This window comes from Lynx rufus, unplaced genomic scaffold (genome assembly GCF_022079265.1).
Source record: "Lynx rufus isolate CCGP_SWC_20201006 ecotype Redwood Valley unplaced genomic scaffold, mLynRuf1.p SCAF_5, whole genome shotgun sequence".
Lineage (NCBI taxonomy): Eukaryota > Metazoa > Chordata > Mammalia > Carnivora > Felidae > Lynx > Lynx rufus.
In genome coordinates this window covers 32027701-32044142 of record NW_025814867.1, presented here as the reverse complement: position 1 = coordinate 32044142, position 16442 = coordinate 32027701, and the positions used below count along the sequence as shown (strand labels likewise).

Here is a 16442-nt window from a genome sequence, read left to right as displayed (position 1 = left end):
GTCAAGAGTGCAGGTATTTCCAACTTGATTTCTTAATTTAACACAATTCCAATCAAAATCCCAACAAGTTATTTTGTGGATGTTGACAAACTGATTCTAAAGTGTATATGGAGATGCAAAAAAAAACCCCAAAAAACAAAAAAACAAAAACAAACCTAGAACAGCCAACACAGTATTGAAGGACAAAATAAAGTTGAAGGACTGACAACACCTAGCCACGAGACTTGCTATAAAGCTACAGTAATCAAGACATGTGGTACTGATGAAAAAAAACAAATAGACCAATGGAACAGAACAGCGAACCCAGAAATAGACCCCAAGAAATACCAACTGATCTTTGACAAAAAAACAAAGGCAATACAATGGAAGAGAGATTGTCTTTTCAACAAGTAGTGCTGGAACAACTGGACATCCACAAGCAAAAAATTAGACACAGACCTTACACATTTCATAAAACTAACTCAAAATGGATCCAGAGACCTAAATGTAAACCACAAAAGTGATAAACTTCTAGAAGATAACACAGGAGAAAACAAATAACCTTGGATTTGGTGGTAACTTTTTAGATACACTACCAAAGGTATGATCTATGAAAAAGAAATAATTGATAAGCTGACCTCATAATTAAAAACTTCTGTTCTGCAAAAGGCACTGTCTAGAGAAAGAGAAGACAACCACAGACTGGGAGAAAACATTTGCAAAATACACATCTGATAAAGGAACTGCTATCTAACATACACAAAGAACTCTTAAAACTCAACAATAAGAAAACAAACAGGAGCACCTGGGTGGCTCAGCTGGCTGAGTGTCCAACTTCAGCTCAGGTCATGATCTCACAGTTTGTGAGCTCAAGCCCCATGTCAGGCTGTCTGCTGTCAGCACGGAGCCCATTTCGGATCCTCTGTCCCCCAGTCTCTCTGCACCTCCCCCACTCACATTCTCTCTCTCTCTCTCTCTCTCTCTCTCTCTAACAATAAACATTATAAGAAAAAAAATCTGATTAAAAAATAGACTAAAGGGGGGGCACTAAAGATCTGAGCAGACACCTCACCAAAGAAAACATACAGATGGCAAATAAACACATGGAAAGATACCCCATGTCATATGGCATCAGGGAAATGCAAATTAAAGAAGGTACCAGGTGTTTTGTCTGGACTGCTGACATGCCATCCAGACTGAGGAAGACCTGGAAACTTGGGGGTCATGTAAGCCACGGCCACAGCAGCATCAGCAAGCACCGGAAGCACCCAGGAGGCTGGGGTAATGCTGGTGGCATGCATCATCACAGGATCAACTTTGACAAATATCATCCAGGTTACTTTGGAAAAGCGGGTATGAGGCATTACTACTTAAAAAGGAACCAGATATTCTACCCAACTGTCAACCTTGATTAAACTGTGGACCCTGGTCAGTCAGCAGACACGGGTAATGCTGCCAAAAACAAGACTGGACTTGTTCCTATCATTGATGTGGTGCGTTCATGCTACTACAAAGTTTTGGGAAAGGGAAAGCTCCCCAAACAGCCTGTCATCGTGAGGGCCAAATTCTTCAGTAGAATTGCTGAGGAGAAGGTTAAGGGTGTGGGGGGGGGGGGGGGAGGGCACCTGTGTCCTGGTAGCTTGAAGCCACATGGAGGGAGATTCATTAAATACTTACAAGTGAAGTGAAAAACAAAAAAAAAAAAAAAAAGATCCCACTACACACCTAATCAGAATGGCCAAAATCCAGAACACTGACAACACCAAATCCAGACAAGGATGTGGAGCAGCAGGAACTGTAACTCCTTGCTGGCAGGAATGCAAAATGGTACAGCAACTCTGGAAGACAGTTTGGCAGTTTCTTACAAACTACACATACTCATACTATGCAAGCCAGCAAGCATACTCCATGGCATTTACCCAAATGAGCTGAAAACTTATGTCCACACAAAAACCTGCACACAGACATTTATAGCAGCTTTACTCATAATTGCCAAAACTTAGAAGCGACCACAATGTCCTTCAGGAGGTGAACAGATAAGTGAACTGTGTGGTATACCCAGGCAATGGAATATTACTCAACACTAAAAAGAAATGAGCTATCAGGCCATGAGAAAACATGTAGGAAGCTTAAATGCATATTACTAAGTGCAAGAAGCTGATCTGGAAGGGCTACATACTCTAACTCCAACTATATGATATTCTAGAAAAAGTAAAACTATGGGAGGGGTACAAGGATCAGTAGTTGCCAGGGGTTACTAGGTTATCAGGGTTGGGAGAAAGGAATGATGAACAAGTGGAACGCTTAGGACTTTTAAGGCAGTGAAACCATTTTTTTATGATGCTGCAATGGTGGTTTACATACTATACACTTATCATACCCAGAGAATATATAACACCAAGAGTGAACCCTAATGTGAATACAGACCTAAGGTAATTATGGTGTGTCCATGTACATTCATCAATTGTAACAAATATACTACTCTGCTTCAGGATATTGACAGTGAAGTAAGCTGTGTATGTGTGATAGAGTATTATGGGAACTCTGCAGTTTTCACTTAATTTTGCTCTGAAACTTAAAGAGCTCCAAAAAATAAAATTTATTTTACCAAAGGGATTATATACCATGACCAACTCAGATATACTCCAATAAAGCAAAAGTGGCTCAATGTAGAAAAAAATCAAACAATACATCACATTAATAGAATGAAGGACAAAAACTACATGATCATTTCAAATGTTGCAGAAAAGGTATACAAATCTATCAACCTTTCATAAAAATAAAAAAAAGTACTCAGAAAACTAGGAATGGAAGGAAATTTTCTCACCATGATGAAGGCATTTACGAAAAACCCACAGCTAACATCATATTCAGTGGTCAAAGACAAAGTTCTTCCCCTAAGATCAGGAACAAAATAAGGATGCCTGCTTTCACCAATGCTATTCAATAATGTGCTAGATGTTCTAGCCAAAGCAACTAGACAAGAAAAAAATAATAAAAAGTATCCAAATTGGAGATGAAGAAGTAAAAACTATTTGCAAAAAACATGATCCACAAGAAAGCTCATAAAGCTAATAAGCTCAGCAAAGTTGCAGGTTGCATGATCAACAAACAAAAATCAGTTGTGTTGTCATCTTTCCATATACTAATAATGAACATTCCAAAAAGAAAATTGAGAAAGCAATTCCATTTGCAATAATATCTAAAAGAATAAAATACATAAAAGTAAATTTAACCAAGAGGTGAAAGACTTACACACTAAAAACTATAAAACACTGCCAAAAGAATTAAAAGACCAAAATAAATGGAAAGATACCTAAAGTGATCTGCAGATTCTATGCAATCTCTATCAAAACCTCAACATCCTTTTTTGCAGAAATGGAAACACCAATCCTCAAATTCATTTGGAATTGCAAGGAGCCCCAAAAGTCAAAAGAATCTTTACAAGGAACATGAGAGGACACACATTTACCGATATTAAAACTTACTACACAAAGCTGCAGTAATCAAAACCAGCATGTGAATAAACATAAACAAACCACTTAAATAGTATTAAGAGTCCAGAAAAAAACCCATACATCTACAGCCCCTTGATTTTTGAGAAGGACGCCAAGTCTATTCAATAGGGAAAGAACAATCTATTCAACAAATGGTGTTGGGATAACTAGATTTCTACACGCAAAAGAATCAAAAGTTGAGCCCTTAATGCACACCATATATAAAAATTTACTCAAAATTGGTCAAACCTAAATGTAAAAACTAAAAGCATAAAATTCCTAAAAGAAAACACAGGGAGGGGCTTCATGATGTTGGATTTGTCAACAGGTACTCCGCCAAACACAAACAAATTGTATATTGGACTTCATCAAATTTTAAAACTTCTGTGCATCAAATGACATTATCAAGAAAGTGAAAAGACAACCTACAGAATGGGAAAAAATACATGCAAATCACATAGATGATAAAGGCCTAATAAATATCCAGAATATAAAGCACTCATACAACTCAACAAAAAACAATTAAAAATGCACAAAGGAATTGAATAGATATTTCTCCAAAGAAGATATACAAATGGCCAATAAGCACATGAAAAGATGCTCAACATCACTAATTATTAGGGAAATTTAAATGAAAACCATAATGAGAAAATATTCCACACCCCATTACGATAGCTATTATCAAAACATACCTGAAAATAACAAGTTCAAGCGACAGTGTAAAGTAAGTGGAACCCTCATGCATTGCTACTGAGAAAACAGTGCAGCCACTGTGAAAAACAGTATGATGTTTCTTAAAAAAAACAAACAAAAACAAAAACATAAAATTACCATATGACTCAACAATTCCACTGCTAGGTGTATACCCAAAAGAACTAAACGGGGATTCAAACAGATACTTGTATACCAATGTTTACTGCAGTATTATTCACAATAGCCAAAAGGTGGAAACAACCCAAGTGTCCATCAGAGATGAATGAGTAAACAAAATGTGGTATATACATACAATGGAATATTACTTAGCCATGAAAGTTAAAATAAAGTTCTTTTTTATTTTTTTTTTTATTTATTTTTTTCAACGTTTATTTATTTTTGGGACAGAGAGAGACAGAGCATGAACGGGGGAGGGACAGAGAGAGAGGGAGACACAGAATCAGAAACAGGCTCCAGGCTCTGAGCCATCAGCCCAGAGCCTGATGCGGGGCTCGAACCCACAGACCGCGAGATCGTGACCCGGCTGAAGTCGGACGCTTAACCAACTGCGCCACCCAGGCGCCCCTAAAATAAAGTTCTGATACATGCTACAACATAGATGAACCTTGAAAACATATGCTAAGTAAAAGGAACCAGACACTAAAGGACAATTACTGTATTATTCCACTTACATGGAATATCTATAATAGGTAAATTCATAGAGAGGAGACTTAGATTACCAAGGACTCAGGGGTAGGGTGGAAAGGGAGTCATTTCTACTTGAAAAATTTTTGGAAGATAGTGGTAATGGCAGCACACGGTATGAATGTAATTAAGGCCACTACATTATACACTTAAAAATAGTTAAAATGACAAACTTTGTTATACACGTTTTACCATGATAAAAAATTAAAAAAAAAAAAACAACTTTTTTTCTAAAGAAAAGGAAAAATTGCCATGACAGACATAAAAGATAAGTCTGGGTCAGTAAGGGAGTGCATATTTCTCCTATACAGTATTCAAAACAAACCTACACAGGAAATAGGAGGAAAGCAGTGTCTATAGTCCCCATCCCACACCTCCAGCCACACCCAGGGCACAACCACAGAAGAGTGCCCCTGACCTGGCTGTAGCTCAGCTCTGGCCATGTCACTGGAAGACACAGGAAGATGCTGTACCTGATACCACTGAAGACAATGGATTTAAAACTACGAATAAGACACCAACACCCCCACCCTCACTGAACTCATAGTTTAGGGGCAAGACATGAATCTAACTAGGGGAGACAGAAAGCAGACCTCTGAAAATGTAAAAACCATCTTAAGCTGAAGAAAGTTGTCTATAAACCCTTAAAAAATAAAATTATGAGAGAAGCATTGTGAGTTATGAACAATTAAAAAAGAGCTTTTTTTTTTTTTTTTTTTGAGAGAGAGAGAAGTGCTCACAAGAGTGCATGGGTAGGGGCAGAGAGAGAGGAAGAGAGAGGAGCTCAAAGCAGGGCTCAATCCCACAAACAGTTGAGATCATGACCTGAGCAGAAATTAAGAGTCAGATGCTTAATCAACTGAGCCATCCAGGCGCCCCAAGAAGAGAGCTTTTACAACAACATTTCCCTGAGTTTTTTCTCTGGCCATGGAGACTCATCTGAGGAAAAGGCAGAAGGCAGACACCACACCCCGCAGCCATGGCCCCCAACTGCCACCTGAGGTTTGTGAGAGCCTCTTGTACCTACCTGAAGCCACCTTAGGTTGGTTGCCAACAATTCCAACAGTCCTCCCGTTCATTCTTGCAAAACCAACAATGATGTTCTTGGCATAATTGGGCATGATCTCAAAAAATTCTCGCTCGTCAACAACCTGCAGGGATAAATTTACACCTGAGCTCAAAATGATAAAGAGCCAGATACAACATTACCGAATGACAGACAGTACAGAACGACCGAGCTGGATAGCCCTGACCCCACCACAGTTTCTCCAAGTACAAAGGACTGGGGGCAGTGGCAGCACCCATTCCCTGCTGGAGGGGAAACCCTCTTGCACACTGCTGGGGAAGATATACCAGCACAGCCTTTTTTAAGGGTTCTATTTGAATTTGGCATTATTTTACTCTTTCACCTTATTTAGAAATCATTTCAAACTTAACATAAAAATTTCCAGAATAGTAAAAAAATAAAATAAAAAGTATATATCCAGATTCTCCATTTCTTAACATTTTACCACATATGCTTTGTCATTCCCTATCCCTCCCACCTACCTCCCCTTTCTCTATGTATTTATATATACACACCTCTCTCTACATATGTACATATATATGAATTTTCTCAACTATTTGACAATAAGTTATAGACATGATGCCTCTTTACCTCTAGATACCTCAGTATGCATCTCCCAAGAACAAGAACATTCTCATAACTACAATCAGATTGCCAAAATCAGGAAACTAGTAACACCACTACTATCTATTACAAAACCTTATTCAAATTTTGCCAGTTATTGCAATAATACCCTTTACAGCAACAACAGTCTGGTTCTAGAGCCTAACCTGAGAGCACGATGTGCTTGCAATGGTCTGTCTCTGTCTTCGGCCAGCATCATGATCCCAGGGCCGTGGGATCAAGCCCCAAGTGGGGCTCCATGCTGAGCCAGAAGGCTGCTTGGGATTCTCTTTCTCCCTCTGTCCCTCTTCCCCACTCCCTTCCTCCCTCCCTTCCCCTTCCCTCTCTCTCTCAAAACAAAAACAAGAAGCTGTCCCAGAGGACAGAGCTAGGAAATCCACAAATACACACACACACACATACACACACACACATTTCTAAAAGTAGTAAGAAAATGCTCGGTTCATACTAATGACCACAATTCTAGATTCCCCCTTACAGTAGACATCAGACTCCCATTATCTTCCAAATGGACTTATTGATTCCTCAAATATTGAGAAACTGGTGTCAGAACTGCTACCCCATATGACTGCCAAAAAAAACACACTAAAATTCAGTACTTTACAACTATTTGTTACTGGACTAAAGATATATAGTCAAAATACCATGTTCAAAAGTTATTCATTTGAAATATGGGTTAATTTGTTTTTATCTTAAAGGTTTTCCCTCGGTCTTGATTTTAACATGTAAACATTAATATAATTTAATGTCACTCCCCATCCTTTCTACCCTAATTCCATCCATCCTGCCATTATTTTCTGATTTATCTCTCATGTGTGCAATATAGAAATGAGCAAATACATGTATTTGTTTCGTTTTGTGTTTGTTTTGGAAAACAAATCATTTTAATTTCCAATTCTATCATAAATGGAAAGTGACCTACTACACACAGATACTGTTTAGCACTTCAGGTTTCCTCACTTAACAATATATCCCGAGAATCACTCCCTATCAGTTCACAGAGATCATGCTCACTTTTTCCTGCCTACTACTCGACTGTGTGGATGTACCAAGTTTACTCAACCAATCTCCTTTGTGTTGTTCACAGCAACTTAAAAGTTAAATCCAGGATGCCTAGAATATTTTGCAATTGCAAATAACACAACAGTAGTAACCTTGTACATCTATAATTTTGGATGATGAGAATCAGTATATGTTTAGTGTAAACACCTGAAAGGGGAACTGCGGGGTTCACATGTAAATATGCCCATTTAGTCTTAGCAATTACATTCCCTTCCCAGTAATTTATGACAGGGTGCTTTGCCAGACTTACCAATGGAAAACGTTTTTAAGTTTTTTATTTTTTGCCAATCTGACAGATGAGAGAAATGATGACTCAATGTAATTTTAGCTTTCATTTCAAACATAATGAGTCAAGTTGAAAATCTTTCCATATGTTTAAGGTCTATTTTATATACATTTTTGTGAGCTATCCATGTTTCTTGCCTTTTTTTCTATCAATTTTGGTCTTTATTTCCTCAATTTTTAAGAGGTTTTTAAAAACATATTAGGGATATTATCTTTTATTTGTGATGTACACTGCAAATATTTCCTCCTACTTGGTTGTCTTTTAACTTTCTTTATAGATTTTTAAATTCTTTACACAGTCACACTTACCACTTTTTTTTAAACAAAACTGAAACTGGATTTTGAGTCATATTCAAAATCCTTTCGTTACCTTCCCCTGAAGTTAAGGAAATCCATCTACACATTCTTTTAATGCTTACATGAATTTCACTTATTATATTTAGTTCTCTGATCTATCTGTAGTTCATTTTTGTGTATGATATAAAGTACAAATCTAATTTTATATTTTTCTAACCAGCTAGCTACCTAGTTGTTCACCACCATTTATTAAAAAACTAATCTTTGGGGTTCCCGGGTGGCTCAGTTGGTTGAGTGTCCTACTCTTGATCTCTTCTCAGGTCATCATCTCCTGGTTTGTGACTTTGAGCCCCGCATTGGGCTCTGCTCTGATGGCATGGAGCCTGCCTGGGATTCTGTCTCTCCTCCTCTGCCCCTCCCTGGCTCTTTTTTTTTTTTTTTTCCCCTCTCTTCCTCTAACTTAAAAAAAAAAAAAGTTTAAAAAGCTAATCTTTGCTCCTAGAATTTGAGATAATCTTACCGTATTACCTATATTCTATATGTACTTGGATGTACTTCTAGATTTTCTATTCTGTCCCACTGGTTTATGGAACAGCACCACACTGTTTTAATTACAGTATGCTTTAATATGGGATATGGCCATAGTCTTTCTTTTGTAGTATATTCCTAGTTATTCTTATTCATATGAACATCTTTTTCTTAAACTAAGGGAAACTTTAGGGTTTTTTTTGTTAATTAAAAAAAAATTTAATGTTTATTTATTTTTGAGAGAGAGCATGCACGCAAGCACGAGCAGGTGAGGGAAGAAAGAGAGGGAAACAGAATCTGAAGCAGGATCCAGGCTCTGAGCTATCTGCACAGAGCCTGACAAGGGGCTCAAACCCATAAACTGCAAGATCATGACTTGAGCCTAAGTCAGATGCTCAACCAACTGAGCCACCCAGGCACCCTTTTAGTCTTCTTTTTAAATCAGTCTAATTTAAAAACAAGTTGAAGTGAATCCCTATGAACTTTTCTATGAACTTGTCTAGATGTATTTTAAAATTTTTGGTTCAGGGGCACCTGGGTGGCTCAGTCTGATTAAGCACCTGACTTCAGCTCGGGTCATGATTTCACGGTTCATGAGTTTCAAGGCCTGCATCGGGCTCTGTGCTGACAGCTGGGAGCCTGAAGCCCCTTCAGATTCTGGGTCTCTGTCTCTAGCCCTTCCAATTGCACTCACATGCGTGCTCACTCTCTCTCTCTCAAAAATAAACATTAAGAAAACTTTTTAAAGATTGCTTTAAATTTACAAACTACCTCAGGAAGAACTGTTTTTATGATGTTAACTCAACAACCAGAACAAGGAATGTCTCTTCATTTGTTCGTCTACTTTTATATCTTTCAGAATTTTAAAAATTTCTCCCATAGGGTTACTACTAAATACTTAAACTTCTTTCTTTGTATGCTACCATGATTGGTTATTGTGTTGATGACAATATGTATATGTCAATTTTATATCTTTTTCCCTGGTTATTGTTTCCGTTTCATCATACATTCCATAGCATTTTTTAGTATACCAGATCAACTACAAATGTAGCTTAGCTTCTTTTCCAAGGCTTTTGCCTTTAGGTGATCCACTTCTTGTCTCATTGCATTGGCTAATATCTCTAGTAAAACGTTAATAGTGGAAATAGTAGGATTCCAACTTTGTAGACAGAAGGGAGCAGTATGTGCACTTGAAAAAAATGTGTATTCTGTTTTTGGATGAAATGTTCTATATATGTCTATTTTTATATCATTTAAGGCAATATTCACATTTGCTTACTGATTTTCTGCCTAGATGATGTATTCCACTGGTGTAAGTGGGGTATTAAATTTCCTTGCTATTACCATAACTGTCAATTTCTTTATGTCTGTTAACATTTGCTTTTATGTATTTAGGTGCTCCAGGGTTGGGTGCATAGATATTTAAAATTGTTACATTTTCTTGTTGGATTGGTCTCTTTAACATTATGTAAGGGCCTTTTTGTCTCTTTTCTTTTTCTTTCATGACTCTGGCTAAGGTTTACCTATTTTGTCGATCTATTCAAAGAATCAGCTATTGTTTTCAGTGATCTTTTCTGTTTTAAGTCTCCAATTATTTCTATCTGATCTTTATCATTTTTTTCCTTCTACTAACTTTGGTCTTTGTTCATTTTTTTTTTTTTTTTTAGCTCCTTTATGCCTAGGGTTATAGTGTTTATTTGAGATTTTTCTGATTCCTGAGGTAGGACTATATCCCTATAAATTTCCCTCTTAGAACTGCTTTTGCTATGTCACAAAGACTTTGGACCATTGTATTTTCAGTTTTCTTAGGTATTTTTTTATTTTATCTTTGGTTTTCTTGTTGACTTACTGATTTTTTTAATAGCATGTTGTTTAGCCTCCATTTGTTTATAGTTTTTGTTCCTCCCACCTCACCCCAGTAATTGATTTCTGGTTTCATACTGTGGTGGTTGGAAAAGATGAATGACATTTCAGTCTTGTTAAATTTATTGAGATTTATTTGGTGACCTAACATATGATCTCTCCTTAAGAATGTTTCATGGGCACTTGAGGGGGCACCTGGGTGGCTCAGTCAGTTAAGCATCCGACTTTGGCTCAGGTCATGATTTCACAGTTTGTGAGATCGAACCCCACATCAGGCTCCATGCTGACAATGCAGAGCCTGCTTGGGACTCTCTCACCCCTCCCTCACTTGCGCTCTCTCTCAAAATAAACAAACGTAAAAAAAAAAAAAAAAAAGAATTTAAGGTAAGAATGTTTCATGTGCACGTGAAAAGCATGTGTATTCTGTATTTGGATGAAATATACTGTATATGTGTATTATTATGTATCATTTAAGGCTACTGTTTCCTTATTGATTTTCTGTCTGATCTATTCCAGTGGTGTAAGTGAAAGAAAAAAATTATAAAAGATCGGACAGAAAGAAATGGAGACTTAAAAAAAAAAATAGAAAAGATCACTGAAACCAAAAACTGGTTCTTTGAAAATATAAAAGAGGTTAATTGGGGCGTCTGGGTGGCGCAGTCGGTTGAGCGTCCGACTTCAGCCAGGTCACGATCTCACGGTCTGTGAGTTCGAGCCCCGCGTCAGGCTCTGGGCTGATGGCTCAGAGCCTGGAGCCTGTTTCCAATTCTGTGTCTCCCTCTCTCTCTGCCCCTCCCCCGTTCATGCTCTGTCTCTGTCTGTCCCAAAAATAAATAAAAACGTTGAAAAAAAAATTAAAAAAATAAATAAATAAAAAAATAAAAGAGGTTAACCTTAGCCAGAGTCATGAAGGAAAAAGAAAAAAAGAGGACCCAAAGAAATAAAATCAAAAATAAGTAACAACCCATGCCATGGAAATACAAAGTATTTTAAGAGACTACTAGGAAAAATTATACACCAACAAATTGGATAACGTAGAAAACATGGGTAAATTCCTAGAAACATACAACCTTTCAAAACTGGATCAGGAAGAAATTGAGAATCTGAACAGATCAATTACTAGTATCAAAACAATTCATAATAAAAAAACCCCTAACACAAGCCCAGTACCAAATGGATTGACAAGTGAATTCTACCAAACATTTAAAGAATTAATACTGGGGCACCTGGGTGGCTCAGTCAGTTAAGCATCTGACTTTAGCTCAGTTCATGATCTTGCAGTTCATGAGTTCAAGCCCTGCATCAGGCTCACTGCTATCAGCATGGAGCCTGCTTTGAATCTTCTGTCCCCCTTTTCTCTCTGCCCCTTCCCCATGTGCTCGCTCGCTCTCTCTCTCTCTCTCCAAAATAAAGATTAAAAAAAATTTGTTTTAATTAATACCTATTTTCCACAAAGTACAAAAAAAAAAAAAAAAGAGGAAAGCTTCCAAATGACATTTTATGCAGCCAGTATTACCATACTGATCCATACCATACCATACTGTCATACCAAAGCCAGACAAACACTTCACAAAAAAAGAAAACCACAGGCCAATACCCCTGATCAACATCAATGCAAAAATCCTCAACAAAATAATAGGAAACTTCATTAAACAATACATTATTTTAACTAGATCACTCACCACGATCAAGTGAGATTTATTCTGGGGAAACAAGAATGGTTCAATATTCACAAAATCAATAACATGATACATCATATTAACAAAATGAAGGACAAAATTATATGATCATCTCAATAGATGCAGAAAAACTATTTGACAAAATTAGACATCTGTTCATGATGAAAACTCAAAAACTAAAAGGCAGCCTATGGAATGGGAGAAGATATTTGCAAACAACATATCTGATAAAGCGTTAGTATCCAAAATCTATAAAGAACTTATCAAACTCAACACCCAAGAAAACAAATAACCCACTTAAGAAATGGGCAAAAGACATGAATAGACACTTCTCCAAAGAAGACATCCAGATGGCTAATGGACACATGAAAAGATACTCAACATCATTCATAATCCAGGAAATACAAATCAAAACCATAATGAGATCAATCTCACACCTGTCAGAATGGTTAAAATTAACACAAGAAACAGGTGTTGGCAACGATGTGGAGAAACAAGAACCCTCTTGCACTGTTAGTGGGAATGCAAACTGGTGCAGCCACTGTGGAAAACAGTATGGAAGTTCATCAGAAAGTTATAAATAGACCTACCCTAAGATCCAGCAGTTGTACTGCTAGGTATTTACCCAAAAGGTATAAAAATATGGATTCAAAGGAGTAATAACATGCACCCCAATGTTTATAGCTGCATTATCAACTGCCAAACTATGGAGAGAGCCCAAATGTCCACAGACTGATGAAGGATAAAGAAGGTAAGGTATACATACACAATAGAATATTACTCAGCCATCACAAAGGGTGAAATCTTGCCATCTGCAACAACATGGATGGAGCTAGAGTATATTATGCTAAGCAAAATAAGTCAGAGAAAGATAAATACCATATGATTTCACTCATATGTGGAATTTAAGAAACCAAAGAGATGAACACATGGGAGTGGGGAGAAAAGAGAGAGGGGAAACAAACCAAAAAAGACTCTTAACAATACAGACAAACCGAGGGTTGATGGAGGGAGGTGAATGGGGGATGGGCTAGATGGGTGATGGGTATTAAGGAGGGTACTTGTTATGATGAGCACTGGATGTTGTATATATTTGATGGATCACTGAATTCTACCCATGAAACCATATTGCACTGTATGTCAACTAACTAGAAATTAAACATTAGAAAAAAAATTTTTAACTCCAGAAAATTAGTTTAAAAAAATTTTAACGTTTATTTATTTTTGAGAGAGGGGGCAAAGGAGGGAGGGAGGGCAAGTGAGCATGAGCCAGGCAGGGGCAGAAAGAGGGGGGACAGAGAATCCAAAGCGGGCTTCACACTGTGAGCACAAAGCCCACTGAAGGGCTTGAACTCACGCCTGTGGTATCATGACCTGAGCCAAAATCAAGAGTCAGCCTCCCAACCAACTGAGCCACCCAGGCACCCAAGAAAATGAGTTTAGAGGGAACATACCTCAACATAATAAAACCCATACAAGAAAAACCCACAGCTAACATCATACTCAATGGTGAAAAACTGAGAGTTTTTTAAGATTAGGTACAAGTTGGAAATCTACACTCTCATTTTTATTCAACATAGTATTGAAAGTACTAGCCACAGCAATCAGACAAGAAATAAAAGGCATCAAAATTATAAGAAGTGAAATGTCATTATTTGCAGCTGAAATGATATTACACATAGAATATCCTAAAGACTCCATTGAAATACTATTAGAATAAATGAATTCAGCAGTCACAGGATGCAAAATACAAAGAAATCTCTTGTATCTCCATATACTAGTAACAAGGTAGCAGAGAAATTAAAAAAATTCCATTTATAACTGCACCAAAAAGAATAAAATACACAAGAATGAACTTAGCAAGGAGGTGAAAGACCAGTACCCTGCAAACTAAAACACTGATAAAAGATGATGGGGCACCTGGGTGGCTCAGTCAGTTAAGCATCCAACTAGGTTCTGGTAATGTTCTCATGGCTTGTAGGTTTGACCCCCGCGTCCAGCTCTGTGCTAACAACTCAGAGTCTGGAGCCTGCTTTGGATTCTGTGTCGCCTTCTCTCACTCTCTCTGTCCCTCCCCCACCTGTGCTCTGTTCCCCAAAAATAAACAAACATTAAAAATAAACAAATAAATAAACCACGGATGAAAGAAACTAAAGATGACACAAACAAATAGAAATGTATTCTATGCTCATGGACTGGAAAAATTACTATCGTTACAATACCCACATTACCCAAAGCAATCTACAGTTTCAATTCAATCCCTATCAAAGATACCAATTGTATGTTTCACAATACTAGAATAAATTATCCTGAAATTCATATTAAACATAGCCAAAACAATCTTGAGAAAAAAAGAACAAAGTTGGGAGTAACACAATCCCAGATTTCAAACTGTATCACATAACTGTAATAAGCAAAGCAGGATGGTACTGGCACAAAAACAGATCAATGGAAGAATAGAAAGTCCAGAAATAAACTCTCACTTATGCAATAAATGGGGAAAAGACAGTCTCTTCAATAAATGGCACTGGGAAAACTGAACGGTTACATCCAAAAGAATGAAACTCAACCACTTTTTTACATCATAGACAAAAATAAACTTAAATAAAGAACTAAATATGAGACCTGAAAATAAGGAACTACTAGAAGAAAACATAGCCAGTAATTTCTTTGACATCAGCCTTAGCAACATTTGTCTAGATGTGTCTCCTCAGGTAAGGAAAACAAAAATAAACTATTGGGACTATACCAAAATAAAAAAGCTTTTGCACAGCAAGAGAAACCATCAACAAAAATAAAAGGCAACCTACTGAATGGGAAAAGACATTTGCAAATGATATATCCAACAAGGGGTTAATATCCAAACTGTAGAAAGAACTTCTTTGACTCCACACCAAGAAACCTATCAATCCAATTAAAAAAGAGATCTGAATAGACATTTTTCCAGGAAGACATACAGACTTAACAGACACATGAAAAGATGCTCAACTTCACTCATCAGGGAAATGTAAATCATTTCCACAATGAGATATCACTTCACATCTGTTAGAATGGATAGTAGCAAGAAGACAAGAAATAACAAGTGTTGGCAAGGATACAGAGAAAAAGGAACACTTTTGCACTGTTGATGAAAAAGTAAACTGGTGCAGCCACTGTGGAAAACTGTATAGAGGTTCCTCAAAAAATTAAAAATAGAAATACCATATGTTCCAGGGACACCTGGGTGACTCAGTCAGTTAAGCATCTGACTCTTGATTTCAGCTCAGGTCATGATCTCATGGTTCATGAGACTGAGCCCCACATCAGACTCTTCACTGACAGCATAAAGCCTGCTAAAGATTCTCTCTCTCTCTCTCTCTCTCTCTCTCTCTCTCTCTCTCTCTCTCTCTCTCTGCCTCTCTTCTCCCCCACCCTCGTCTCTCTCTCTCTCTCAAAATATTAAAAAAAAGAATGAGAGATCTTGCTATTTGTGATAATATAGGTGGACCTAGAAAGTGACTTAAGTCAGACAAAGTCAAATACCATAGGATTTCATTTATATGTGGAATCTAAAAAGCAAAACAAACAAAAATCAGAAACAGACCTATAAATACAAAGAACTGGTAGTTGCCAGAGGGGAGGGGTGTAAGTAATGGGCCAAATGGGTGAAGGCAAATGGGAGGTATAGGTTTCCAGTTGTGGAATGAATAATTCATGAGGATGAAAGGTACAGCACAGGAAATACAGTCAAAGGTATTGGAACAGCATTCTATAGTGACAGATGGCAGCTACACATGTGGTTATTAGCACAACATAGTGTACAGAGTTGTCAACTCATTATGTTCTACACCTGAAATTAATGTAACTTTGTGTTAACCATACCCCACTTAAAAAAAAAAAGCTAAAACAAGAAATATCAGAGAAAACCACTGTAATAGATTTCATTAAACTTGTGAGACTACAGTGCAAAACCCTATGCAGATAAAATGGAATACCTAGAAGAAATAATTTTTTTTTTTTTTTTACAAATTTACCTCATCTGATCCCAAAGATAAAGTTTAAAGAGCCATCAACATTAAAGACTAGAGGAAGTTATCAAAAAGCCACTCCTCCCTTACACAAAAGACACTAGGTCCTGACAATTTCACAAGAGAACCTCTACCGTATCTTTTAAGAGCAGATAAT

At 37.2% G+C, this 16442-nt stretch overlaps 1 protein-coding gene and 1 pseudogene across 3 annotated transcripts in view; one reads left to right on the top strand and one right to left on the bottom strand.

Moving 5' to 3' along the window:
- Positions 1–16442, bottom strand: part of PCCB (propionyl-CoA carboxylase subunit beta) — a 98826-nt gene that overhangs the window by 12735 nt on the left and 69649 nt on the right. For all 3 annotated transcript variants that reach the window (XM_047099717.1, XM_047099716.1, XM_047099718.1), the window contains one exon: positions 5902–6025. In XM_047099717.1, coding sequence (XP_046955673.1) covers positions 5902–6025 — 124 coding nt within the window. The remainder of the gene's footprint in view (positions 1–5901; positions 6026–16442) is intronic.
- Positions 1164–1623, top strand: LOC124526634 (60S ribosomal protein L27a-like; annotated as a pseudogene).